Below are 27604 nucleotides of genomic sequence, written 5' to 3' on the forward strand. Positions count from 1 at the left end.
AAATAAATTTGTATTATTAATAAAATTCACATATACTGTGAAACAATTTTTCCTACGCTACAATAGGATCCAATTAATATCCATACAACTAAAATTAAAAAAAAAATTGATCATTATTTGATGTGTTATATGGATAATTCAAGTATGAACGTTTGTTAAATTATATATATAAATTAACATTTTATATTTACTTTTATGTGTGTTATTAAATTTCAGTTAAATCATCTACAATATCACGCAAGGATTTTCGCAAATCATTAAAGAAAATGCAAAGAAAAAAACGGCGGCAAAAAGCCGCAAAGGAATTGACTAATAAAGTTGAAATTGGTAAGAGTTATTGCAATTTCATTTATGGAAGAAATTATATAGTTTTTAATGTTAAATAGAAAAGAAGAAACGTTTAGAAGATCCACAACACCAGCAATGGTTGAAGGAACAAAACGATTTAGAACAAAAAGAAAAACTTCAGCAAGAGGCTGATGAACAAGCTTGGTTGCAACGAGAAAAACGTGCACAACAACAATTTCAACGTGATCAAGAGCGTTTAAAAGAGGTAGAAGCTGCACAAGAAAAACTCAAGTTAAAACAACAAGAATATATGGAGAAACTAAAACAGAAGCAAGATGAAGAAAAACGAGTGGAAACTAAAACAGCAAATGAATTTGAACATATTATGCAGCGCTTGGAAGAATATCTTTCAAATACAGCTGCACAAGCTCCATCCGTACTACGCACATTTGTAGAAACTAGACCATATCAACAATTATGTGCCTTTTATGAACGTACGAATTGTTGTCGGTATGGACTATCATGCCAATTTAATCACCGGCGTCCCATGCTCTCAACTATTCTATTGATACGCAATTTCTATACACATCCACTTCTTAAACAAAGCCATCATGCTGAATATGAATGTGGGGATCCAGCTTTAGAGTTGAATGAACGCGACTTGCGAGAGGATTATGACGCTTTCTTTGAAGATGTAACTACTGAAATGCTACATTTTGGCAAAATTGTGAATTTTCGGACAGTACGCAATTTGCAGACGCATTTATGTGGCAATGTTTATATTGAGTATATGCAAGAAAGGTAAACTATAATATTATTGTCATTGCGTTATTGCACAACTCATATTTGTTTGAATTCTACAGATCTGCATTAAATGCATTTATAAGCTTACAGGGAAGGTGGTATGCTGGGAAAAAAATCAGTGTAGAGTTTTCAAATTTAAATACTTGGCGAGGTGCAGTTTGTGGTATGTGCGAATAATCAATGATGTATCCTTTTTATAAAAAAAAAAAACTGTTTAAAATGTAACTTTTGTTTAAGTTTAGCGCAAGTATAACTTTAAATTGTATATATATTTTTTTCCTTAACATACATTTTTTAATACATTTTTGACTAATGAAGGTTTGTCAGTCAGACGTAAATGTCCAAAAGGTAATACTTGCAATTACTTGCATTTGCTACAAAATCCAGACAACAAGTACAATACTTTATTAGAATATACTAAACTAGGTTTAGCAAAAATAAAGTCAACAACTAGTAATGAACGTGTTGATGTAACCGGAACAACGTGAGTTTATTTTTTTCAAACTTTTACTTACTATAAGTAGCATGGTTATAACATCTAAGTATATACAGGTGGGATGACGATTACGTTAAAAGTCATAAGGGCAAATCACGTTACTGGCGTTGGTCAGAAAGTCCAGAACCACATGACATTAAAGAGAAAATTGCTGGTAATAAAAGTGTACATCTAACTACCGATTTACATGAACACAATTCCAAAATGAAAGATGCTGAATTAAAGTGCAATATCAAAGATATACACGAAACAAAAGAATCCAACTTACAACATTTGTCATCACATCGAAAAAGAAGTAGGAGCAGGGATATTAGAGCTAAAGAACATTCAAGAAATCATTCAATAGACAAATCACATAAAAATCCTAAAGTTAAACATCAAAAAAATAAAAAAGAAAAACTTCGACCGCACCGGAAAAGCATTGATTAATTCTAACAAAATAATTTTGATAAATAATCACCGATGATGGCTTTCTCATATATTATTAAAATATTTTATATATTTTTAAAAGCTTTAAAAATAATAATATTATTATAGTGGTGATTATATTGTCTGTTCAAATAAAAATTGTCTTTATATTTAAAAGAAAATAATATGTAATATGAACGTTTTATAATAGTTAAAACATTTATGGTATGATAGCATATGACGTATGCTAAATTATTTCTATATATTTTTATATATATTCTATATATTTTCTTGCAATATTTTTGCAAGATACTTTGAAAGCATACGCTATTTATAATTGACTTGGTTTACTGCAAGAGTAAGAAAGAAAGAATAAAATTGTAAAAATAAAATGAAGTAATTATAATAATAACAATAAATTTAGTCAAACGATATCATATGATGTACAGTGTCAGTTGAATATACCAAACGAAAACAAACTATATATAGCTTAATTCTATTATATATTTGAGATTAATTATGCTACTATTAATTTTTCTATTATATACTTCAGCAAAAAGTTATTGTTATGAGTTGAGTTGAATAAAACTAATTCGCCATCATAATACATAACGATTATTATTACCCTTAGAAGGGATAACGGTAGACTGTTCGATAAGATCTATATCCTTGGAAAAAATCTCCTACATTAAACAGCTTAAATTAGGGCTATGGGTAAATCTAATAATGTGTCTTGGTTCTATACCTCAGATCTTAGTCGGTTTAATGAAAGCTATATAACGGCGCTGGTGTCGCATTCAAAAAATCACTACGCACAAGCAGATAAAAGAAGCAAATATTTCACTAATCATTTTACTAAGTGTTTTGGTGTACGTGTCATTTTTTCTTTTCTTTTCCTTTGAGAGGTTATAGTTACCAGAATTCAAATAAGATGATTTGCTAATATTTGCTTGGTAAATAAATAACACAAAGTTAAGCCAGCAAGGTTATATAATCAATCAGTGTTATTTGCTTTAGCATAGCGATTTTGCGATAGCCAACGTAGATTAAAAGAGCTAAGCGTTTACACTTCCTGGCAAAGATCGTCTTAGAGTTCATTAAAGGATTTAAATTCATTAGATGCATTAAAGCTCTCTGAGTTTTATATGATAACACAATACTCTATTGTTGATATCTATGATTACCATTATAACTTAGCCTTACTTAAGCTTAAGAATTAGCAGTTGCAGATTAATAAAATAGAAAGAATTCATTCTCAGTAGACTAGCGGGTTAAGGGTTTGGTTACATATTTGCTATGTTAATTACTTAGCTTACTAATAATAGATTAAGGCGGGCTATCATCTGAGCTATTATGTGATGAAGCACATGGCTAATTTAAAATATAATCCAATCTCAATCCAAACCTTACTTCGGATCGAAAAAATGTTTAATAGGTCTTACAAGAACCGGTACTAACATCTTCCGAAGAAGTTAGCTAATTATAAGCAAATAAACAATATTTCACGAAACAATGGTGTTAATCATATAAAGCGGTATCATTTGGTGTATTGACAGTTAAGACACTCTGTTTGAGTAAACAAAATGTTGGGAAGAAAACGGTTTTAGAGTTCAAAAGCATTTAGAAGTATTTAGCATTTAGAAGCCACACATAAAACAATAAAAGCAAAAAACCTCCAGTTTTTTTTTTAATTTTTTTATTTATTTAATATTTTGTATCGCATTTTTATTTTGTTCGAAAGATTTGTATGAGTTGCAAAACAATATTAAAAATAATTAATTAAGGATTCTTTTTGGAAATATAACTGCAAACAATTAAAATACAATAAGTTTATGGAAACAATAAATATTTTACAAGAAATATAAAATAATATTTTGTTAAAAATAATGTTTAAAATGAGCTTGAACGAATTTGCAAACAAACAAAATTGGCAGTAAACAGATTAAGAATCGAAAAAATATATATGGTAAAGTACATAAACGTATATATAAAGAAAATACATTTCAGTATTATACAAAGCTTAATAGAAGCAAATTCATAAATTCTAAAGTCTATTTTTTTATTTTAATAATAAAAATAATAAAAAAAAATTATATAATACAACAAAAAATTTAAAAGTAATTTTAACCAAACAATTAAACAGACAATTTGCATGCTGCTTATAGACGGATGCCGGGATTTGTGGCGGCTACATAGCGTAGCAGTTCATCGTTATCTTCACAGATGACGGGCTTCTCATGATAGCAGGCAACATCGTGCCATGCAATGCCATCATTGTATACGTTGTTCAATACGGACAAACATTGTTCCTTGGTTTGATTGATGTCATATTCAGCGTTATCGGGTTGTGGGCGTTTCTTGTGACCAGTTTGAGACCATGGATTGTAACCCCAGCCTTGTGGAATGCGGTTAGTGGCTTGGATCTTCTCGCGAGTTGCAGACCAGAACCAGCCATATACGTTTTTGGGTTCCAAATCGGGACGGTTCTCGCAGCCAGCGAAGTCACAAATACGGCCGGCAGTCCAAATGTATGGTACATCATTTTGTTGAATAACACGGAAGATCAGATTATTTTTTTCTTGTGTTTCCAAAGCAACCAAGTCCATACAATATTCACGGCATAAGTTACGGCCATCGAGCCAATCAACTTTTCTATTTGCCAAAGCAGGTACATGAGTGCTCAAGAACATGTTCCTTCCACGGTATGAGAATTCTTTTGGACCTAGAATTGAAACAAAATTGAAATAATTTAATTTATACATATATATAAGAGAAGTGCTTAATTTTAATTATATTGTGTAAAAATAAATAATATTTAGTTTAATTAAAATTACATAAAATGAGACAAGTAGTTCTTGTATTATTTTTTTGTGTGTTGTGTTTTAATATAATATACATAGTTATTTTGATCTATTAAAAAGTTTTAGAGTTGAGATTTTGTTAGATATAAAATAGTTTAAGAATACTGATTCATCGCTTCTTTAAAATTATAATTCGTTACTAGGTGTTAAGGCACAAGATTTCTTCACATACATATTTCTAAAAATAGAAAATCTTTCTAAAAATAGAGATATATAATGATGTCATCTATTAACAATTATATTCATTGCTGAGGTTAACTATGATCTTAAGGTTTATAGAAAAATGGTTTTATCGATTAAATGAAAGTGATAGGTCATCACTTTGTGTTTACGTTCAAAAAGACTATTCAGTAACTCTTCTTCTATTAGCCCATGTGTCATAAAATTATGAAACTATATCAGTTAAGAATCTATTTTATCAATATATGTGATGGCTAATAGATGGTCTGACAATAACTAACTATTTTTAAATAGTTCTGTTTGTTTTGCAATATATTTTGTATAACATATATAGATACTATTTATTTAAGCCGTCACGTGTGCGATTTAAGTAGTACATATAATAAAAACAAATTCAACTTTCGACTATTTAAAAACTGTCCAAAGTAATTTTTCGTAGTACTTAATTGATGTAAAGACTTTGACGTTTAAAAAACATTGTAGAAACCGGAACAAATGATCATTGCAATGTGCCAAATATACAGAAAATTATAGTTATAATAATAGACTGGAAGGTGTCAGTTGTACAGAAAATAGTAAATATGCATTTACATTTCAATAAAATTGTGATAATTTCAACGAGCTATGAAACTTGAATATGATTTTGCTTTATTTTGATCGAACACTATATCTTCTTTTTAGTTCAATAATTCTGGCTATTTTTTGTTAAAGTGAATAATACAATTTGTTCAGTTGATAAGTTATATACTTCCCTATATAGCTCGATTTAAGTCCCGCCTAACAAAAAATAATATTTTTTGATGAGTATCGGCTTTTACAGTGCCGGATCATAATTTCTATGTCATTCATTCTTACATTTAACATTTTCATACATAACCCACTTCTAATCCTCAATAATAATCCGTTTTTATCAATTTTTTATATGTGAATATTTTTCAAAGAATAGTAGTAAGGTAGGTAGATCCATAAGTCCACTTGAACTCAAATGATAGCCCATTGTGGTACCACGGGAATAGCATTGGCACGTATGTATATAGATTTAAATCAGTATACAGCCAACGTCGAAAAAGGTGACGACTCCCCCAGTAGGTAAAGAAAAATCAACTTGATAGTTTTATAAACTTTGCCAGGTCCCTAACATCACAGCATGACAGCTTAGTCAGATCGGTGAGAAAAGGGGATCCGAAGATTTTTAATCTTCTTCTAACTAAAGAATGACACTGACTCATAAGATGACACATAACATAACTAATAATATATATAACCGGTATGTAATAAATAAACAAGCGTACTTATTAACACAAATTTAAATAAATATTATTTGGAAGGCACGACATCTCTTTAACAGCGTCATTGCATAATAAAATTAAGATGTTTTTTATGTGTACTTCTCAACTTAGCTCAAATCTAAAAATGAAAACGTGAAAATTAAAGTTTTTACTTAAATTTGTATGTATTTAGTATACAAATCAACCATAGCTCAGTGGGCACAACAGCATAAAAGTGTTAAACAACAACAACAAAACCTATGACTGAGCCATGAATGACAGCGGAAAATGAGCAATGCAATCAATTTGACATGCCTACAAAATGAAGTACGTGCCTTTGCGTGTGTTTGCACAATTCACTGCGATATGTACTCCACCAACACACATAAAGACCCCAATAAAATTCAGCACAGCTGAATTCCTTTAAATTATGACATTACGGTAGTGGTCAATATATGTATGAAATATTTAAAATATTTATATATAAAAAAAAGATGCTTTAAAGTTTGGAATGCAAATTGCAGTTAGTTGTCATAAAGAAAAATAATATAAACATAATTGTGATTGTTGTTGTTTTTTTATTAAAATGTAATGTTAAAAATGTTGGTAGACGGAATGTGAAAAAATTATTTAATAATGAGGTTTTTCGAACAGTAGTGAACTACAACAACAAAAATTCATTTTATATTATTTTAATTAATTGAATTTTTGGCTGACTATACAGTTGTTTCGCGTATTGCCAAATACTTAAATTATTTAATAAATTAATATAAATATATAAAAATAAATAAATTAAATATATTAAAATAATTTTTTTTAATCAAATAAATATTAATGTATATTAATTAATATGCATAATTTAATATACTATGTTCAGACACACCTTAATTTCACAAAAATCTTAATTTCATCTTCGTTTAAGCGAAATTAAGTTGTTTTTTTTTATACAAAATTCAGTTTTAAGGTTAGAATGAAATTAAGGAAAATTACCTTAATTTCATTGAAACGAAGGCTGAAATTAAGGAACATTTCAAATGCAACTATGCATAAGATAAATGTTTAGCAAAAGATAATGTTGAGATAAACGAAAAAGGGACATTTTTTTTACAAATTTTTTAAATTAGAATATAGAGAAAAAATTGTAACTGTTATTAGTTTAAAATACAGTGATAAATAATAATTTATATACCTGAAAATCACTAAAGCTAATAAAAATATTGAATGCAATCCTTTATAGTTATAATAATCAACTTTTAAAATTTCCCAGATACAAAGGGTATTTGGAGCATGCAATTTTTAATATTCGATTTGTGGAAAAAAACATAAAACATCATACTGCCCCATAATTAATCCCTAATTTGGGGCAGTATGAATATTTCCGAAATTAATTTAATTTCATTTTTACGTAATTAAGGAAATTTGATTGTTTGAATATAGTATTACTTAAATAATAATGTACACCTAGAAAATATTTTTTTTATCAAAATTTTTAATCAACAGAATTAAAAAGAACTTATTTAGAATTTAATTTTTTTGTATATATAATTTTATATATAATTTGTATTATATACTATATCTTATATCCATATACTGTAATACCCTTGACTAATGTAAAACCGTCACTGTGTGAATAACTTAAAACAAGTTCATTTAAATTTAATATGCAAACAGCCACACACTGTTGTTTTTGTATTTACTTATTAATTTAGCCCACGTTTGTTGGTCATCAGTCAGTGTTAAGTCACTAAATCATTTTTCCGTACATCCAAAGCCGCCGGCAAATATAAACTCAAGCATATACATACATGCATGCATACATACTAACAAACGCCTAGCACGCGTTTGTGCTGCCGCAATTGTGCTGGAATGTTTGTGTCATTTTAAATTGAAATTGGCAGCAGCACATTTTGGTATAAGTTTCTTTACACATTTTGTTTGTGCGTTTATACCACATGCACATTGTGTGTATGTATGTCTGTGTGTGTGTGTTAAAGCTCTTAAAGTGTAACCTGATGACCTTATTTTTCATTTTCTTATATTTTTCCTTCTTTATTATTTTTATTAAAAAAAAAAAATAATGACATTTTCTGTTTAAAGCTTTTATTCATTTTAAATTATTTCAGACAGATAATGCAATTGGTGAACTCATACGCATACATACATATATGGACTGTAACCCAGTGTAGAAATTTGTAAATTAAATTTAATATTGGCGCCAAGATTATAGAAAACCTGCGTTAGATATTACACAAGATTTAAGAGTTTTTGAGTTTGTTTGTGTAATGTTAAAATAAATAAATAAAAATTGTGTAAATGCTTTTAAAATAGATTTTAAGACTCGCGTAATTATAACTAATGTGACTCAATTGTCAACGATGATTATATTTATTTGATTATGATTACATGATGAGTACATATTTGAGAATGTAATTTTAATCGTTGTCGAGAAACAAAAAGAGATTAATCTTTTTATTAAAAACTAAAAGTTAGAAAATAAAATCAAAAAAATTAAGTATAAGTATAGAAGAATAGCCCTATTCCTATCCCTTGTTAAGATATACTGGAATAAGTTTTCAAATCACATACTTGACAATAGTTGTTTAAAAAACTATTACAATTTTTCTTAAGCTCAAAAACACAATAGAAATCTTATGATTTCATATGAAAACTAATGGTAGAGTGCCTCAAAAAGCTGAAGATACTTGGTTAAACAACCAATTATGCATTTTATGGGTTTCGGGACTTATTGTGATTGAAAAATAGACTAATTTCACAGATTTTGAATTAGTATCCTTGCTAGTTGATCTCGGGCTGTGTTGTGGAAAACGTGATATAAAAATAATTTTATAATTTATTAATATTTTGGAAAAAGTAATAATAACTTCACAGATTTTGAAGTAGTATCCTTGTCAGTAGATCCCGTACTATGTTGTGAAAAAAGTAATATCTCCGTGCTTACTAGAAAAAAAAGGGTGAACAAAGAAGACTTTACGAAGGCAATCTACTAAGTATATTATATCCCAAAGCACAAATAGAGAAGTTTATCTTAGATTTATACAAGAATTGTTTGAAATTAACGTAGTATGACATGAGAACTATAACAGTAACTATAACTGGATATTGACTGTTGTAGCTTAGATTAATATAAAAATTAATATTAATATGTAAATTAATATATTTTTTTTACTTATTTATTTCTAATCTATTATATGTAAATAATAATATACAAATTTCGATAATTCAGATTATCGAGCTCCATTGTGCACGATAAATATAATAATAACGTATAGATATTGTACTATTACTTAACAATAACATAATTTCTAAATTAGAGGTCTAATACATATAACTTTTTAAGCCTTCTATAAATTAATATAAAAATTATAACAGAAATTCGAACAGAATCTTTCACGTTAAACAATCAACTAAATAAACTGTGATATGTTTCTGGTGTGACCTGCAGGTTTTATAAAAAGGAAGAATCATATCCAGGGACTGTACTCTCAACTTGCATTAAGAAAAGATAAGGTTGGGTGAACCCATTACATTAAAACGAAATAAATCTCGGTGAAATAGTACATATATTAATTTTTATTAAGGAAGTAGGACTGAAAGAAGTAGTGTCAGTTTATCTCTAAAGCGGAAAAACATTGTATTTTAAGGGCGTAATGCTATATCCCCACATAATAATAATAATACTAAAGCATTCCATCAGAAACTAAAACTCAAATATATTTAATAATAATAATTATCGTTATAGGTTGTTATCTTCATCTTTGTGTAACTTTTTGGCAATAAAATTATATTAAAAAAATTTAATATTTATTATTTTAAAATCTATTAATAATTTTACTGCGTTGTAAAATTTTTTGTTGAACAAAAAATCTAAAACGAAAACAATGGGAAAACTTATGAATCGAGTGTTGCAATGAATTGGGTGTAGTAAAATCGTGAGCAGACTTTATACGTAGTGCATCTCTGTAGTTATTTTTTTATGCATCTATTTGAAAAATTAAAAACATTCTCAGTGTAAAAAAAAGTATACAAAAATTACACCGACAACAAAAAAACACGGAATTTGCAAAATTTACGGAAAGCAAACTTAAAAGCAAACTGAAGTTAAGAAAAAAGGGAAAACTTCAGTGTTGCATTGCTGCATCAATGAAAAAATCAGCAACATCATTAAAATTAACAGCAAATGGCAAACTGACGAACAACGTCCACCGCTGTAGCAACAAAGCCAACAACAATAACAACACAAACATTGTACATGACTTGGAGATTGCGCAAGTTGTTAACAATAAAGTTGCTTCCCTAACGTTGATTTGGAAATATCGACTCTTTGGCTTAACTCAAATGCAATGAAATATGCATACCGCGAGTGATCTATGAGAAGCTAATGAATCACAGTTTGGTGCAATGTGATGGCACGATATGATTACATGCTTATTTGGAGACTGTATTTCTCACTCTCTCTAACTCTGGAAGTTGCACTAGTTGAAGAGATGCCATTAATGCCATTGGAGAATGTAATTTAGAAATCATAATATTGAATTAAAACAGGAAATAGACTTATTATGCTTTAGCCGTCTTTGAACCAAGCTGATTGCTTAATAGTTTTGTTGGTTGGTTGTGGAGACAGGTCAGTAGATAACTTTTCGCTGGCCATAATTAGCAATTTTTTGGCGTTTTACTACCACATTTCCTGTGAGAAATCTAAATATATAGAAAAAAACAAAAAACTAAATTTATTCCATCGAATTTAGATAATTTAATAGATCTTCTATCATTACCGATGAATAGTCTAATCAATTCTTGTCTATAAACCTATTTCTTCTGGAGGAAAAAAGGGACAAATTAATCGATTTTATGTATTATAAAAACTGTCAAGATGTATTAATGCTATATGAAGAAGGATTTTTTCTGGAGGCCAGAACCGGGCATAGGCAGAAAAAATGTTTAATTGTTTCTTTTTCCTGTAAGTTTCCACAGCTCTTGCAATGAGTATTAAAGCAATATACAGTTTCTATGTGTGGGTTGCTAAACACCAGTGACCAAAGAGAACTGCAGTAAATCTTGCAGAATTAACATGGTCATTTTCAATGAGTTTACAAGATCTGTTATTGTTATATGAAAGCCATGGTAACGGTGATAATGCACATAACTTAAGAATCTTCTATTTATGATTGACAAGCTGAAGAAAGTAGGGTGAGTACTTGTCTTATTTAAATTTAAAATTAAAATTTATTATTAATTGTTATTACGACTAATTTTCAATAAGTTTTTTGATTTTTACTGGGCTTCGGTCGTGTTTTTAACACAGAAAATTAGAAAAAATGTGTTTTTTATAATAAATTACACATTATTATTATTTGTGTTAAATATTTTAACAATATTTTAATTATTATAAAAAATTATTAAATTAATATATAGTTAAAATATTTAACACAAATTAATAATGTGTAATTTTTTATTTAAAAAAAAATACATTTTTTATAATTTTATGTTTTAAATAAACGACCACAGTCCAGTAATAATCAAAAAACTTATTAAAATTAAAATAAAATTTTATTTTACATAAAAAAAATACAGGTTTCAGTATAATGTTGTACTTATATATAAAAAAAAAATACTTAATCTTTTGTTTAATTCATTTCTCATTGATTACAAAATGTTTGAAGTATTTTACATTAAATACAATATAACAAAAATAAACTTATAATATGCATTTAATGACTGACAACTTGTATAATACATAAAATTGCTAATTAATTCACCGCTTCCCCACCTGCCTTTCCCCACCTTATTGTGTAATTCATAAAGGGCTAATAGCTTAAATAGCACGTCGAAATGCAAGTGCACAACTGCGTTCACATCCGGCATTTTAATTATACGTTTTCATTTGAAAATAATTATTTAAGTAATGATGCTTTTTTTGGCATGAAATAATTAAGCAAATTAAATAAATGAATTTTTTGTTAATTTTATGAATTACTTATGTAATGCAGAATTGCATTTTATTGCATATTCGATACAAATATCATTCGCATTAGCTCAAATTGTCTCAAAAAAATTGTTTCAAAAGAAAAGTTTGTAGCTTAAGTCTTTTGTTTGTAGTTATAATATATAATTTTTTTTGTGTTATAATTTGATTTGCTTATTGTGTTTGGCGATAAATCAATAACAATAACAATAACAATAATGACTCTAAAATGCGTTGAAAATTTTTTGTTAAAATATAGTAATATTTTGTATTACTACCAATTTACATTATTCAAAATAAAGTTACGGATTTGCTATATTCAATGAACTGATAAAGTAATTCGACATATTTTCAATTTCAATGAAACGAAATTTAATAATAAAGACGTTATCGTTAGCATTCACCCACTGAATTATCGATGAAGTCCAGATCTATATAAGTAAATAAACATATTTTTGAGTGTTGACATTCTTTGACATCGATTTGAGGAACGATTTTTATTCTTTATAAGGAAAAATTGATTCAGAAGCAATTTATTGATTCTATCTAGTCATTATTATAAAATCTGTCAAGATGTTTCAATACTATTTGATTCACAAATGAATAAATTTTGCTTGAGTGTTACTCCAAAATTATCACAGATATGAAGATATTTGTTCTACATATGTGAATATAGTGTAACTAATTTAATTGTGATAAGTATCAACAGGTTACCCTAATGAAGCTATGTGATTATTTTTGCTAATGCATAATATTGTATTATTATTTTGAGTGTTATGAGCTCCTGCAGTTACTTGCAGACCGGACTAAGGTAAGCCTTTATTGGGCGCCGGGTCACAGGAGAATTGCGGGAAATGAACAAGCTGATGAGTTAGCAATAATTGCATCAAAAACAGCTATTGCAGGTCTTCAACCCTTTTGTGGATTACATAGGGTCAGGAGGGAGAATCATTAATTTAAGGTTCATAACAGGTTTCATTACGGGTTGTTATAGTCTGAAATATCATCTTCATAAACTGCGTCTACCTGCTAATTCAGATTATAGATTATGCGGCAACTACTATTCATATTCTTTGTAACTGTCCAGCTTTTATAACGTACAGAAGAAACTTATTTCATATGGATTTTCTGTCACCAGAACAAATTAAGAGCTCTTCTATAGATTTAGTTCTGGACTTTGTTCACGAAGCTATAAAGGGTTTTGTGTAATTAATAGTGAAATTAGTACAATAGGTCTTTTCTGGCAGTAGTATCAGCTGTTGCGCGATTACACGGCAAAAGTTTGATAATAATAAAATGTATTTTTACCCTGTGAAGAATAATTTTACTATATTTAAAAATAAATGTTTAAAAATAATCCAACAAATAATAAATCTTCATTATAACGAAGCCGTCATTCTTTTTGACTTTTTAAAATGCTATTTTTAAAGTCCAGACTCATTAGTAAAAATTAAAAAAAAAAATATTTTTAATAAAAATTTAAGCTTACATAAGATACAAATTTTTTTTATTAAAAATGATTAAATTTTTTTTGCCAAATTTTTGATCCGATTAAATAATTTTTTTTTTAATACACAATTAAAGCAACTAATATTGGCAAATTTTTTTAAATAAAAATTATTTTATTTTTATAAAAACTTTTGCTTTTTCTAATTTTGTACAAGTTTAACTCGTTCCTTTTGACAATCTCAATAAATTCCTAAATTAAAAAAATATGTATATATAAATTCATTTTATGTATGTGTATGTATGTCTTAATTCATTCTTGTGTAATAATTATTGAGACAAGTCGTTTTTAGTTAATTAATTATATGTGTTTTTTTTATATTCTCAAAAAACTAATAATTACAAAATCATGAATTAATAAATTTCTTCGAATTTAACAAAATTAAAAAAAATTTATTTTGTTTTTTATTACATATAGATAGATATACATGCATAAACATATACATGTGGTTTTGGTTACCAAGGCATAAGTTTTATAATACCAGTTATAAATGACACCATGAAGTTCAAAATTGTAAAAAAGGGAAAAAATTCTTAAGAAAGTTGTTTTTTTTTATTTAAATTTAAATTTCTTTTGAAAAAGTTTTTTTTTAAGTTTAAGTCATTTAATTTGCATATTAAAAGTTAAATAAAAAATTAAACATTTCCAAGGTTTGACTCTGACGAACTTGAAGAGTGAGAGCTGATGAAAAAAAATAATTATTTAATATTTTCAAATAATAGTTTACAAACTTTGAGAATAGGTTCTATTCTACGAAAACGGATTTTCATTTATATGTACATATAAAAATATCAATATATATAAAGCACAAACATGTATGCTTATATATCAATAAAAGTAAATATTTTTATGGAAGTCAGTATGTCTGAGTTCAGTTACCTTTTAACTAGCAAAAACCTTAATGGTTCTCTATATTATGGATACATAACTAATATAATACAAGCATTATGTATATATGTATGTCTGCTGAAGTATATTAAAAGCTAGTATGTTTATAGAAGTAAAAATATCTGAGTTCAGTTACATTTTAAAATGTAAAAATCTTAATGGTTTCTTATAGTACGGATAGATAAGTAATAAATTATATATATTATGTATATATGCAGCTCTTTATTCGAGAAAAAGGTTTTTAGTGAGATCTTGGATTACCTACGAATTATAGACGATTATCACATCTGAATATATCACAAGTTGTACGAGTTTTAGCATAACAGTATCGCTGGATAGTTCATGCCATAAGAAAGGATGACGATTTTTTACCGTAACAGGTGCTTGAAGTAATAATTGGAGGCAGCTGATAGATAGAAGTCATCAAGTTGAGAGAGAACTAACCGCATTTAGTGTTCAAGGGTATTGCTTTAGGCCGAGACTGGGCAACGGGTTGTTATGGCTAATCAAATTAATAAGTTATAAGTATTTATGAAAGAATTATTTTTGCTAACTGAATACTATTGCTTATATACCATTGAATTGCTTACTATATTTCATATATTATTACTTTTCACATATAACCTAATAGTTTTGTTCTTATTAGGTTATTTGTTTAACATATAATATGCAGATTTATATATTTATAATTTAATTGTATAAAAATAAATCATCTTTGTATACTTATAAATTTTGTACTACATAAACAGAGACATCTATATGAATCATATAGATGTCCAAGTCAGTTGGAAGCTTAAATTAAAAGCTGATAACTTATTTTTTTGATGTCAAAATAAGAAAGAGATTTATTTTAAATAAAAAAAATGCCACAACAACAGATCTGTCTCTGTAACAAAACTTTTACTGTAGCATTCTAAAGCTGTATAAAGATTTTAGCATAGCCAGTTTTTTCTTCAGTAGATCTAAATAATCTATATTAGAACTAGTTGGTTTGTTTATGGAGTATGAAATAAGAATACGAAAACAAAATTATGAATTTCGTTTATTGTAATTAATCAAAATAAACACTATAAACAATTATATCATAAAATTTTGATCTCTATAATATGTTCATGTAATAATATTTATTAAAAGCCATTGTTTGTCTCAAAATTACTATTAGTTCCCATTCTCTTCATTTTTTTATGCCTATAACAAGACTCATAATTTAAATATCTCTAGCGCCTAACATGTAACCTAATAAACTTAATAAGGCAGGGGAGAAATTTTTTAAATAAAACATAATAAATTACAGCACGTACAAAAGTTATGTATACCAAAGTGTATATAAAAGAATTTCTTTACATGGAGTTGTTGTTAAAGAAATTTTATTAAAAAAGAAAAAAGCGGAAATTTTTTAAAAATGAACTTTTGGCATTCGATCAAATGGAAAGTGGTTAACTATTAATAATTACATTGAATTGAATTATGCTGAGCATTGTATTAATATATATTATATATATATATATATATATATATATATAGTTCATTTGAATATAAACTTACGGTTTGCGCATTTTGCTGGTACTGGCAATGATAAGAATCTGCCGGGCTTAGTTGATGTGGTCGTGGTGGTTCTGGCTTGGCTGATTGCAGGCTCTGCATAAGCCGCTGCTATGCATAAAGCAGCTATCACTAATGTAGCTTTCATCTAAAAATAAAATTAAACAAATTTATTATTAAATATGTAGTGTTAAAATAATTATATTAATTATATTCAGAATTTAAGTTCCAAAAACAAAAGATAAAACAATATAAAATACTCATATATATTGAAAAAGGTGCAAAATAATTATTTATATACTTTGGAATTTCATTTTTAAATTATTTTATGTAATTTAAGTTCTCAAAATTTAAAACCATATATAAATAGAAAATATTAATTCTTTTTTAATTATTTGTTTATACAAATTATTTAATTAAATCTTTACAAGTTCTTTTTGAATTTAAAGCTGTAAAAACATTACGTATGCGAGTATATTTTAATATTATATTTTATTTTTATTTATTTTATATTTTTATATATAAGTGATCTCGACAAAACTTCAGAACAGAAGAATGAATTCATTGAAATTGAAAAATTAAAATATATTGAAAAGCATTCTACAACATATTGTTAAGTTAATTTTTTTTTAGGAAATTATATAATTCATTATATTTTATAAATTCTTATTTACGGAAAGAAATTTGTTTATAATAATTTAATTCGTTTAATTTAATTTATTAATTAAGAACAATTCATGTTTTAATTATTTTAATAATTTTTATAATTTTTTATTTTATGTAAATTATATATTGTTAAGTTGATATATAATTAAAAAAATATTTTTCGACGAATCAACCCACTGCCGACCGAAGTATGAATCAATTTTATGAATGCAAATGTCTAAAAATCTATTCTAATTGAAATAATTTTTTATTTGAATTAAACTATGTGAACAACTATATTCAGTACATATATATATTTTATGGAAAATATATATATTCTTGCACTGCTGTATTTGTATGCATATATAATGTATAATGTAAATGAAAAAGTACTTAAATTATACAATTTCAAAAAGGCGGTAAAAAACGCAACAACAATTACAGTTGATGTCATTAATAAAATTGTTTATTATTAGAATTTGTAGAAGATATAATTTACACAGTAAGAAAATATGATAAATTAAGTTTTATTAGAATTTGAATCAAGAAAACTTTAATTAATTTTGTTTTTAATAATATTTTCATGGGTTTTACCAATAATTTTATTTTACTGGAGTAGAAACATTACTTAGGTATTTTATTAAAACATATTTAAAATATAATTGAAAAAATAATATAAATATTTTACTTTACAATTAGTTAAATAATTTTTATAATTGAATTTAAAATTAAATTATTAGGTAAAATTATATACTAATTTTTTTTATTAAAACTTTATTAAAATTTTATAAAAAGTTTTATTAAAACTTAATTGGAAACAAAAAAATGTTTATAATAAACTAGATAATAGATAGATAATAATAGATGCCCTATTATTAAAATTAGAATATCTAAACCTTTAAATAAAAGCTAATAAATATGTTGGTCTAATAAACATATTTCAAAAAAATTTATTTGATTATTTCCACAATATGATCTATTTTCGGTCAATAATTTTAATACTTTAATGTCAGACAAGCAATAACCCTTAGAAGGACAGTTCAGCAGGGGATGGACTCCTTAAGCTTCTAATGGAGTATGGATATAATAATAATTTTAATGTTTATTTGTTTTTCTATGCATTTTATTTGCAGTTTGAGCATTAAGCAGTACTAAACTCTTTTGCCATATTTTATTTGCATCTCTACCTTTACTTTGCAACAAATGAAGTAATCAGTCAACAATCAACTGTGAACAAAATAACAAGATTTATAAACATAATAAAATAATTTGTTAGCTTACTGATTATGTTATTATAACCCCATAAGTAACCGAAATATTTTTTAAAAAAGTACAAAAAAGTACTTAATTATGCATCGAAATGATATGAAATATGTTTTTTTTTTCCCCAAAAATTGTATAAACAATTTTTTTTCAAACAAATCAAAAAATTTACACAAAACTTAATAACTTCATTTTTTACGTTTTCATATTTGTTGTGGTTTTTATGTAAAATATGCATTTTCAAACATTTTAGAGATATTTTATTAATTTTGTTTTTTTTATGATTCGATTTAAAATTAAAGTTAACACAAATTTGTATTAATTTCATAGGTGTCATTAAAAATAAATCATATTAACGCTGTCAATGGAACATCAATAATGCAAACAACTAATAACAATAACAATAACAATAACGATTTTACAGCTTATACGAACCAAGTGTATAAGAGAAAAAGTTACTGTAAAGTAATTTTGTTAATGTTGTTGTTTTCTTTATTATTAAAACCACATAATGTAAAAACCATCGTTGTTGATGTTGTTGTAGTTGTTGTTGGTAGCATACAAAAAGGAATTAATAATGATGACTCGTGGTGTTGTTGTTGTTTTATGAAACATAATGACAATGTTGTTTTGGACTGCATTGTTATTGCTATATGTTGATTGATGTTATTGCGTGGCTATGTAAATTCATATTTATCACTTGACATGCATTAAATGTAGCTTGAACTATGCGTTTACGCATACTTATATATGTATGTGTATATGTGCTACATCTTCTTCTTTATTTTTTAATTGCATCATATGCATACACGTATTTCTACAAAGTTAAAATGTTTGGTTTGTTTTTATGTCAAGGATTTTGGCACAACCAGTTACTGACAAAAAAAAATTAAATAAATAAAAAATATAATGTATGCCTTAATGCAAGTAAATTGCGATTATACCTATGTACAAACATAAACATATAAGATATTAAAGTTTTCAATAACGTCATTATTATCAACAACAACAACTATAATATACACAATGATGAGCTTTAATAAATAATTCAGTTAGCATCTGCGCTAAATTCAAAAACTACTTGAACGACTTAAGCGTAATGCATAAATAAACAGTCAAAGAAGCTCACACAATATTCGTATCGCGAAAATACATAAAAAAAACGGAAAAGACAATTAAAAAAAAAAAACAAAAAGATTGAAAAAATCAATAAATTTACAAAAAAAGAAAAAGATAATATAAAAACACAAATACGAAATTGACAAACAGCAATGGTGGGGCATCAGCAAAAGTTATTTAGCACCAACGAAGCTACTTTAAGTGATGCTATATTGCTACTGCGCGACCTTAACAAGTTTTATTGACTTTTGCAACAAACTCGATTTAAGTTGTATATTTTTCTAGAACTTAAACGTTAATTAATTTAATATTTTCTGTTTTAAATAAAAACTTTATATTCCAATGGCTGTATTTAAAGTATAAATTTTTAATTTATTTTAAAAAGTTTATCAAATAAATTATACATTATGCAAGAAAATAATTTTATATTCAAAATGCAAAATGCAAAATACAAAATACAAAACGTCCAACGTATTAGACTGGTCAGTATTAGCAATGGTCAGTAGAAATGATAGCAACAACGAAATTGAACGAATCCGCAACAGGAACATTAACGAAATGAAACAGCATATGATAATTAGATGCTTATTTAAAGTAATAAGAAGAAGCATCAATCAAAATGTAGGCATGTAATCACAACTTTTCATTATTCTTTTTATTTAGTTGAAAAACTTTTATATAGATGTGTATATATGTATTTATATAAATATTTTGTAATAATATACTATTAGTATATTGACATTTTAAACTTTTTTTAATTACTATTTTGAAATCGTTTATAGTCAATTAAAAGTTAAGCAAGCAAATGCTTAATAAATCAGTTTTATTTTTATTGTTGACTATAAAAATAAAATGAGAATTTAGGAATTTTTACATTTATTAATAGTATGTATGTATTTAAATTTGAAAAGTTGATAGAGCAAATCTATGTTGCAAATACTATATAATAGATATATTATAGTTTATTACCGAAAAATAACTGGCTAGGAAATAGTAGTAAGTATAAGATTTTATTACAATTGAGAATACATCACTAGAAAATTAAAAGCAAATCTATGTTGCAAATACTATATAATATATTATATATATATTATAGTTGTTTGTTACTCCAAAAAAATTGGCTTATATACAATAGTAAGTATATATACATGCACTAGATGTTTTATGTAGTGATGAAAAAAGATTTAATTACTATTAGAAACACATCTTTAATAAATTAAAAGCAAATTTAAATTGTAATGCAAATATTGCATAATAGATATATAGTTGCAGTATCTGTTACAGCAGTTGTAAATATATATATATTATAAACTCATACAAAAAAGACTTAATTACAAGTAATGTCTGTAGAAAATAAAAAATTATTTGATAATAATTAAACTTTGTACCATATACCATAGATATAGATTTTAAATCAAAAATCTTCTATCAAATCTTTATTAGATAATAATATAAAATTTTCATTTGCATTTATGTACGTAAACTGTTTATTTGAAAAACCTTTTCCCTCCCTTATGGTTAGCTTATAATTGCAGTGAAACTCTTGCTTTATTTACAGCTTATAATATAATACAAATTGTAATCAGAATTGTTTTAAAACAAGTATTTGTTTTTTTTTTTCGTATAATGTTCTGTATTAAAGGTTCTTTATATATTTTTGAACAGGCTAATTGGTAAACTAATATAAAACTTTTTGTATAGGGTTTAAAACAAGTTCTAATAAAAAATAATATATATATAAAATAATATATAATACAAATTAAAATATAAATTTTATAACTAATTTAAAAAGTTGTGCATAATTCAACATTAACCAATTTAAACCAATTAGTTCATTTTAAAATGCATAAATAAAGTTTGGTCATTGAAAATTATAAAAAGAAGTCATGAAATTTTATTACATTTGAAAAAAATTATATTTAGTTGAAAGTAATTAAAAAAAATTAATTTAAACATTTTTTTTTATAATTTCATTATGTATGATAAAGCATACATGTATGTAAATATATATGTATATATCTATATATATATGTATATATATGCCAAGGAAATTTTCCAGCAGGTGATTAAAGCCGTTATTAAGCCCTAATATGCCAATTAAAGTTAATAGAGGTAACACATTTGTTTATTGTGTCATAAAAAGACACAAAGATTATCAAAACCAGTAATTCTCAAATTGACTATAAAACTAAAAGAAATATTTATGATCACATTAAGAAATTTCAAAAATTTTTAAATAAAACGCAACAAAATGTTTAAAATAAAAGCTAAGGTTATGAAAAAAGTATAACAGTTAACAAATATGATTAAATGTTATATGAAATTCCAGTGCTGTTCACAATGACACAAAATATATTTTATAATTGTCAGCCCTATTGTGTTTGTAATAATAAGTTGTTAATAATTTGCATAAAGTTTTAATATGTTTTTTTACATTTTAATTGTATGCATTCGATTTCTTCATTTCTATGAATTGCTTTCAAGATTTGGTGTTTTAAAAGATATATTTAGACAAGCATTCACTGTGTCATGTCTCAAGTCATGTCTTAGGTAGGTTGTTTGGATGGGTGTTGTGGCGTGTCGAAACATTAATAACAATCAAAGTTTAACAAACAAATTTGACATAATTATTATGTATTTCATTAATAAATGAATGGAAATTATTTTTAGATATTAAAATTATGTTTCTTAGTTTAATTAAAAGATTTTAATATTCAGTTAAATGTCAGTCAGTTAAATGTTTAGAGAAATTTCTTTTTATATAAAATTTTTCTTATTGTTATTGTTTCTATTAAAATTTTTATAATAATTTTTGGATGCGAAAAAATCAAAAAAAAAAAAACCAGAAATGTGAACGAAATTTAATTTATTGTGTAACAGATAATCAAAGCAATCAATGAAAACACGTGTTAACACTATAACTTTAAACGCTGTAGCACAGATATTGCTTTTGGCCTACATAGATGAAGCAATTAAAGTTTTAGTTAATATTTTAAAAATATTTAGGCTGTTTTTGCAAAGCTGCATAGGCCGGTAAAGGTTGTTGTATAGACCAATTTTCTTGAACTTATTTAATGATTTTACTGACACTACATATAATAATGATTTAGCAATTACATTTTAAAATTTTGAATTTAAATCTATTAATTTTATTACAATTTTTAGTACCTAATATATATGTATAAACGGTAATTGCAGTTATGAAAAATGGGGAGTTACATATAATTATTTTTAAAATCTAAGACCAATAGTAAGTTGATCATAATGAAGTAATAATGTAAGATTTAAACTAAAAGCTTAAAGACAGTTGTACTAGCAATCAAATCTTGAAATTTAGCTAAACTTAAATAAGTTTTTTTTTGTAAATCCGACTTTTACGTTTCTGTACCATAAATAACTTCTTTTGGTATATTATGTGTTCATGATATATAGTTTTGGTTTAGTTTTATTTGTTGTTTATTATCATAATTAAATTTTTATCATTTTTATTTGCATTTTATCACTTCTATTTATTTATGATAATTGCTGTATTAATATAAATATTATTGACTAATTAGTCGTGCATAAATAAATAATTTTATTTATTTATAATTTGTAATTGGAATTTAATATCCAATGACAAAATCATTACTTCAAATAGAAAAGTGGTTCATAGTGAATAAAATTGATTACAATAATTTAATTTTAATTAAGGAAATTAAAAGAAAATATTCCTTTAAATATTCTTCATCAAAGACAAACATTTTCGTTCAATTAAAAAATATTGTTAAATCCCTTTAGTTATTTATATGCACAAAATAACAGCATTCAACTATTGTTTATATAAGATAAATATTTATTTTTTGTTATTAATTATCTTATCATTTATATTCATTATTATTTTATTAGTATTTATTATATTTTATTTTTAACTTAATTTTTTCAATTTTTTCATAAATAAATATATTACTATATTATTTTATTATTATATTAAATATAAATACATTTAAACATTTTTAATGATGGGTTTATATTAACAAATGGTTGATAATATTTTGTTTTGTTTTTATAATTTATCAATATTATTTATTTATTTTTGTCATATTACAAAATAGTTGTTTTATTTTTAATTCTTATATTTGGAAAATGTATTGCACTTAGCAAATTTTAAATTTAAAGTAATTTATATATTAGATATAGTTAAATACATTTGCTTAGTACTTTATATATTTTTGCATGAAATTATATATAAGAATAATGTTTTATTGTTGTATGTATTTGTATTCCATATGAATTTAATTTACAATATTATAAAAAATTTGTGATTTATATATTTTTATTTCATAATATAAATTAATTAAAATTATAATCATTTATTCATTAATAAATAAAATTATACGCAATTTATATATATTCATTAAAGTTTCAATTATATTAAAATAAAAATAATTATTTTATATTTGTAATATAATTTTTTTTTAATTATATATGTCTTTTGAAGAAGTTGTAGATTTATTATAAGAAATTTTATTTAATATTAATAAATACTCTTGTTTTATTGTAACAAAAAACTTTACTGTCATATAATTTAATACAGTTCCTTTTTTGTTTTAACTGAAATTTAATTTTTATTATAATATTTCATTTTTAATATTTAATATTTTTGTTCCTTTAAGTAATTTTTAACATTTTTGCAGATCATATATTGTTTTTAACATTACTATTCTTAACAAATAATTTTTTTAAACAATAAATTTAATTAAGTTTATGTTTTTTGCCTATGTTAAATTTAATATTTCTTTATGAAATTTTAAATTTTTTCCACTATTTTTTATAATCTATGAGTCCATATTAGGTTTACAGCTCAATGTGAACCTAAACTTTATATAACTTTTACAAATATATGTATTAAAATTATTAACAGACACTAAAGACTTAAGCAACAAACTTTTTTAATTTTTATAATTAATTACAGTTTTTTTCGTTTTAATTTAATTCATTAGTTTTTATTTTCTTTTCCTTGCACTTTGTCAATATCCTTAATATCCTTTTGCAGATGCAATAATGTCTCGCTTTTTAAATTTATAATATTTGCTCTTGTTTTGAGTGCACAAAATGTTTTTATTATTAAAAGTCAACACAGTTCTTTCTTTGAAAGTCCTTTTCACAGTTCACCATTTTTTAAAATGTTTTTGTAGATTTAATTATTCAAGTTTTTAACAATAAAATACTTTAAAGTTTATTTATAATTTTTATTTCATAATCAATAAAAAATATATCCATATATTTTTTGTATAATATTTCTATCATAACAGCAGCACTATGTATGTATAATATTTTTATTTTCTTTTAAAAAGAACACTTTTATTTATTTTATTTTAATTTTTTTTAATAAAAAATATTGATACATATGTTTTATAATATCCTTTTATCACAATAAACCACAAATATAACGCGAGCTTACCTTCACAGTAAAAAACGTTTAACGTTTTTAAATAAAAAAAATTGTTTTTATTTATTTAATTTTTAATTATTTTTAAATATATATATATAATACTATATATATTATATATATATAGTTTTGTTTAGTTGAGTTTTAATCACCGCGTTTGGCACAACCAAACTCTGTAACTCGCAAACGAAAACAAAAGTCAATTCCGAGGTGCAAAGTATTTTATAGCCACTTATAATAACACAAACACATCCACATGCAGCACCAAATTAATACAAATACACTCTTTAGCCTATGATAGACTCTGTATAAACAAGAAGATAAATATTACAGAAAAACAAAAACAAAAAAAAAACACAAATAACAGCAACTACAATAAACAACAATAACAACAACAACACCAATCAAAACCTTTTATACAAATACATTTGTCAAACAGATGAGCACATGCAGCTGAATATCAAATGAACTTCAAGACGAGTGCTTGAACGCTTCTTCTGCGTTTTCTACTTCTTTTTCGTGTTGTGCTTTTGCGGTGCTATTTTATGCGGCACATATATGCTTTTGCTTGCGTATGGTAAGTTATTTTAGTTGGTTGGTTGGTTGAACGATTGCTTTACTAAAAAAAAGAAACTAAAAACACAACAACACAGAAGTAAGTATTTGTTGTTACTGTTACTGTCGTTACTTGTTATAGCAAAGGTTTTTAAACCTTAACTTACGTGTGTTTAATCTCTGCATCTATCGTTGCCTTAAGTTAATTTTAATAATACTAATATATCAAATTTTAACAAAAATATATTTGTTAAACATAATATATTTGTTAACGTCTGAACATTTCAACTGTTCTTTACAATACAGTTTCTTTTAATCCTGAAAATAAATCTGTTACAAATTGAGAAAATAGTTAAGTAATAAATAATAATAATAATAGTATAAATAAAATAAGATTATGAAAATAATATTTTTGATGTTGAATAAAATGGATGCCTTAAGTTGAACAACATAACTACAGTAATCTTATAACAGTTTATGCATTTATTATACATGATGATAATACCTCTATATAGCGAATCTCCCTATAACGAATTCCTCTTTATAACGGTTTTCAAATATATGAACCTCTCTATAGCGAACCTTTCTACGGCAAACCTCTCTATAACGAAGTTTTTTGCCGGCACCAACGACTTCGTTATAGAGAGGTTTGACTCTATATAAATATTAGTTTCCGTAGATCCTATGAGGAGCAATGGTTCACACGTGATGATAATACAATATGTATAAAATAATACTTGGCAATTGTATTAAAGTATAACAATTACATAAAGTGTTAAGATTAATAGAAACAAATTATAACAATAAAATAAACAAAACAAAAATATTTATGCCTTAAATTGAACAATACAACTATAATTATCTTATAACAGTTTATGCATTCGCTACACATGACAATTATTCAATATGTATAACACAATGTTTAACAGTTATATTGAAATATAAAAGTTTTGGAAGTGTTCAAATTAATAAAAATAAATAATAATAATAAAATAAAAGTAAAACAAAAATTAAAAAAATATTATCTTTGATTTTCAATAATATTTATGCCTCATTTTGACATTTATGAATAATAACTACATGAAATTAATTTTTATATATTTTCTTGGAAATATCTAGTTAATTATGAAAATTTATGCGCAAATACAAGTGAACACAATTTTGTCAGAGAGAGAAGCGTGTTCTTCGAATTTATGTAACGTATACGTTATGTTGTACTTTTTTTATATTCTTGAGAAAAAAAAATTGAAAAAATAAATTAATATTAAAACTATATGAGCGAAATTAATAATATTAATAAACTGATGTGAAAAGAATTATCATTTCATGACAACTTTGAAGAACTAATATTGGTATGTTTTTGACATAAAAAAAAACCATTCAGTGTTCAGTTTATGTAGTAAAAAGGGAGTCCCTTTTTGTATCGTTATTTATATATGGATTTCTTTCTTCATTCTTACAACACAAATCAAAATATATACTATGAATGGGCGCGACAAGTGCCGTTGGTGTGGAGGAAAATGGAAAAATATTATATGTATATAGAATTATTGTCGAAAATGGATTGTCTATCGCAATGTGAAACACAAAATACTATGGAGTAAATAAAATGAATCTATTCAAAGCAATTCAAAAGCCGATAACCAGCAAAAATAAGTTATCTATTATTTATTTATTATCTATTTGATTCTCCTTTCAGCCTTTACTGGTCTACACCACGATTAATTCTGAAGTATACTGTCATTAGCTGGATAAATTGTTTGGATTCATTAAAACAAAAAAGTTTAAAATTAAGAAATGGAAAAGGTGTAGTTAGAGTTCTACCAAAACAATGCGACACCCCATACTGAAATGTGAAAGTAGACGTTCAAGAACAAAAATAATTAAACAACAATAAACCCATGTTTGAAAGTGGTGAATTCACAGACCTGAAATTAAACATCTGCGACATGTTCGACTAATATGCCAATTATGGTTGGAATTAAAGTAGTCTGTCATCAAAGATAGTAAAGATTATTATTTTAATATACGTCGAATATTCTAATTAGACAAATAATTAAAATATGTTTGCATTGTAATGCTTACAAGATTCGTATAAAGACTACAACTAGAGCTCGCTATTTCAATAAAAAATAAAATTTCATTTCACGGGTTGATTTATCTAAAAATCTTCGATTTTATTATTTCAATAACTTTTACAAAATACATGAAAATGTAACTCATCTAGATATTTGGTAAATGGAATCTAATGATTGACACAAGCTAGGTGATAAGCTTGAGGATAAAGTTGACCTTGATAAGGTCCAAAAATTTTATTAGATATTTTATTGTCGGACTGCATCAGTACAGAAAGACATCAAATATAC

The 27604-nt window shown here is 25.3% G+C and overlaps 2 protein-coding genes across 3 annotated transcripts; one reads left to right on the plus strand and one right to left on the minus strand.

Annotated features, from left to right (window-relative positions):
• Positions 1-33: 33 nt before the first annotated feature.
• LOC119662433 (U2 small nuclear ribonucleoprotein auxiliary factor 35 kDa subunit-related protein 2) lies at positions 34-2051 on the plus strand. 2 transcript variants are annotated; one of them, XM_038072051.1, is made up of 6 exons: positions 34-142; positions 217-327; positions 387-1089; positions 1152-1255; positions 1411-1576; positions 1645-2051. In XM_038072051.1, the coding sequence occupies exons 1-6, from the start codon at positions 121-123 to the stop codon at positions 2015-2017; spliced, it is 1479 nt and encodes a 492-aa protein (XP_037927979.1). In that variant the 5' UTR covers positions 34-120; the 3' UTR covers positions 2018-2051. The 2 variants fall into 2 exon arrangements, with proteins under 2 accessions (XP_037927979.1, XP_037927980.1); XM_038072052.1 differs by lacking the exon at positions 1645-2051 and having other exon boundaries at positions 1152-1277; positions 1411-1496.
• Positions 2052-3694: 1643 nt separating this feature from the next.
• LOC119661891 lies at positions 3695-24877 on the minus strand. The gene is made up of 3 exons (XM_038071395.1): positions 24696-24877; positions 16229-16373; positions 3695-4718 (listed from the first exon to the last, which is right to left on the minus strand). The coding sequence occupies exons 2-3, from the start codon at positions 16371-16373 to the stop codon at positions 4156-4158; spliced, it is 708 nt and encodes a 235-aa protein (XP_037927323.1). The 5' UTR covers positions 24696-24877; the 3' UTR covers positions 3695-4155.
• Between the last annotated feature and the right edge of the window lie 2727 nt (positions 24878-27604).

Source organism: Teleopsis dalmanni, chromosome X (assembly GCF_002237135.1).
Source record: "Teleopsis dalmanni isolate 2A chromosome X, ASM223713v2, whole genome shotgun sequence".
Taxonomy (NCBI): domain Eukaryota; kingdom Metazoa; phylum Arthropoda; class Insecta; order Diptera; family Diopsidae; genus Teleopsis; species Teleopsis dalmanni.

What these genes read in the sequence shown, in the direction of transcription:
- LOC119662433 (XM_038072051.1), top strand. Translation starts at nt 121, where the DNA reads ATGTGTTATATGGATAATTCAA. An exon ending in GACTAATAAAGTTGAAATTG is followed by an intron (nt 328 to 386) that starts GTAAGAGTTATT and finishes AATGTTAAATAG; the next exon opens with AAAAGAAGAAACGTTTAGAA. An exon ending in ATTGAGTATATGCAAGAAAG is followed by an intron (nt 1,090 to 1,151) that starts GTAAACTATAAT and finishes TGAATTCTACAG; the next exon opens with ATCTGCATTAAATGCATTTA.
- LOC119661891 (XM_038071395.1), bottom strand. Translation starts at nt 16,373, where the DNA reads ATGAAAGCTACATTAGTGATAGCTGCTTTATGCATAGCAGCGGCTTAT. An exon ending in ACCAGCAAAATGCGCAAACC is followed by an intron (nt 4,719 to 16,228) that starts GTAAGTTTATAT and finishes TTTCAATTCTAG; the next exon opens with GTCCAAAAGAATTCTCATAC.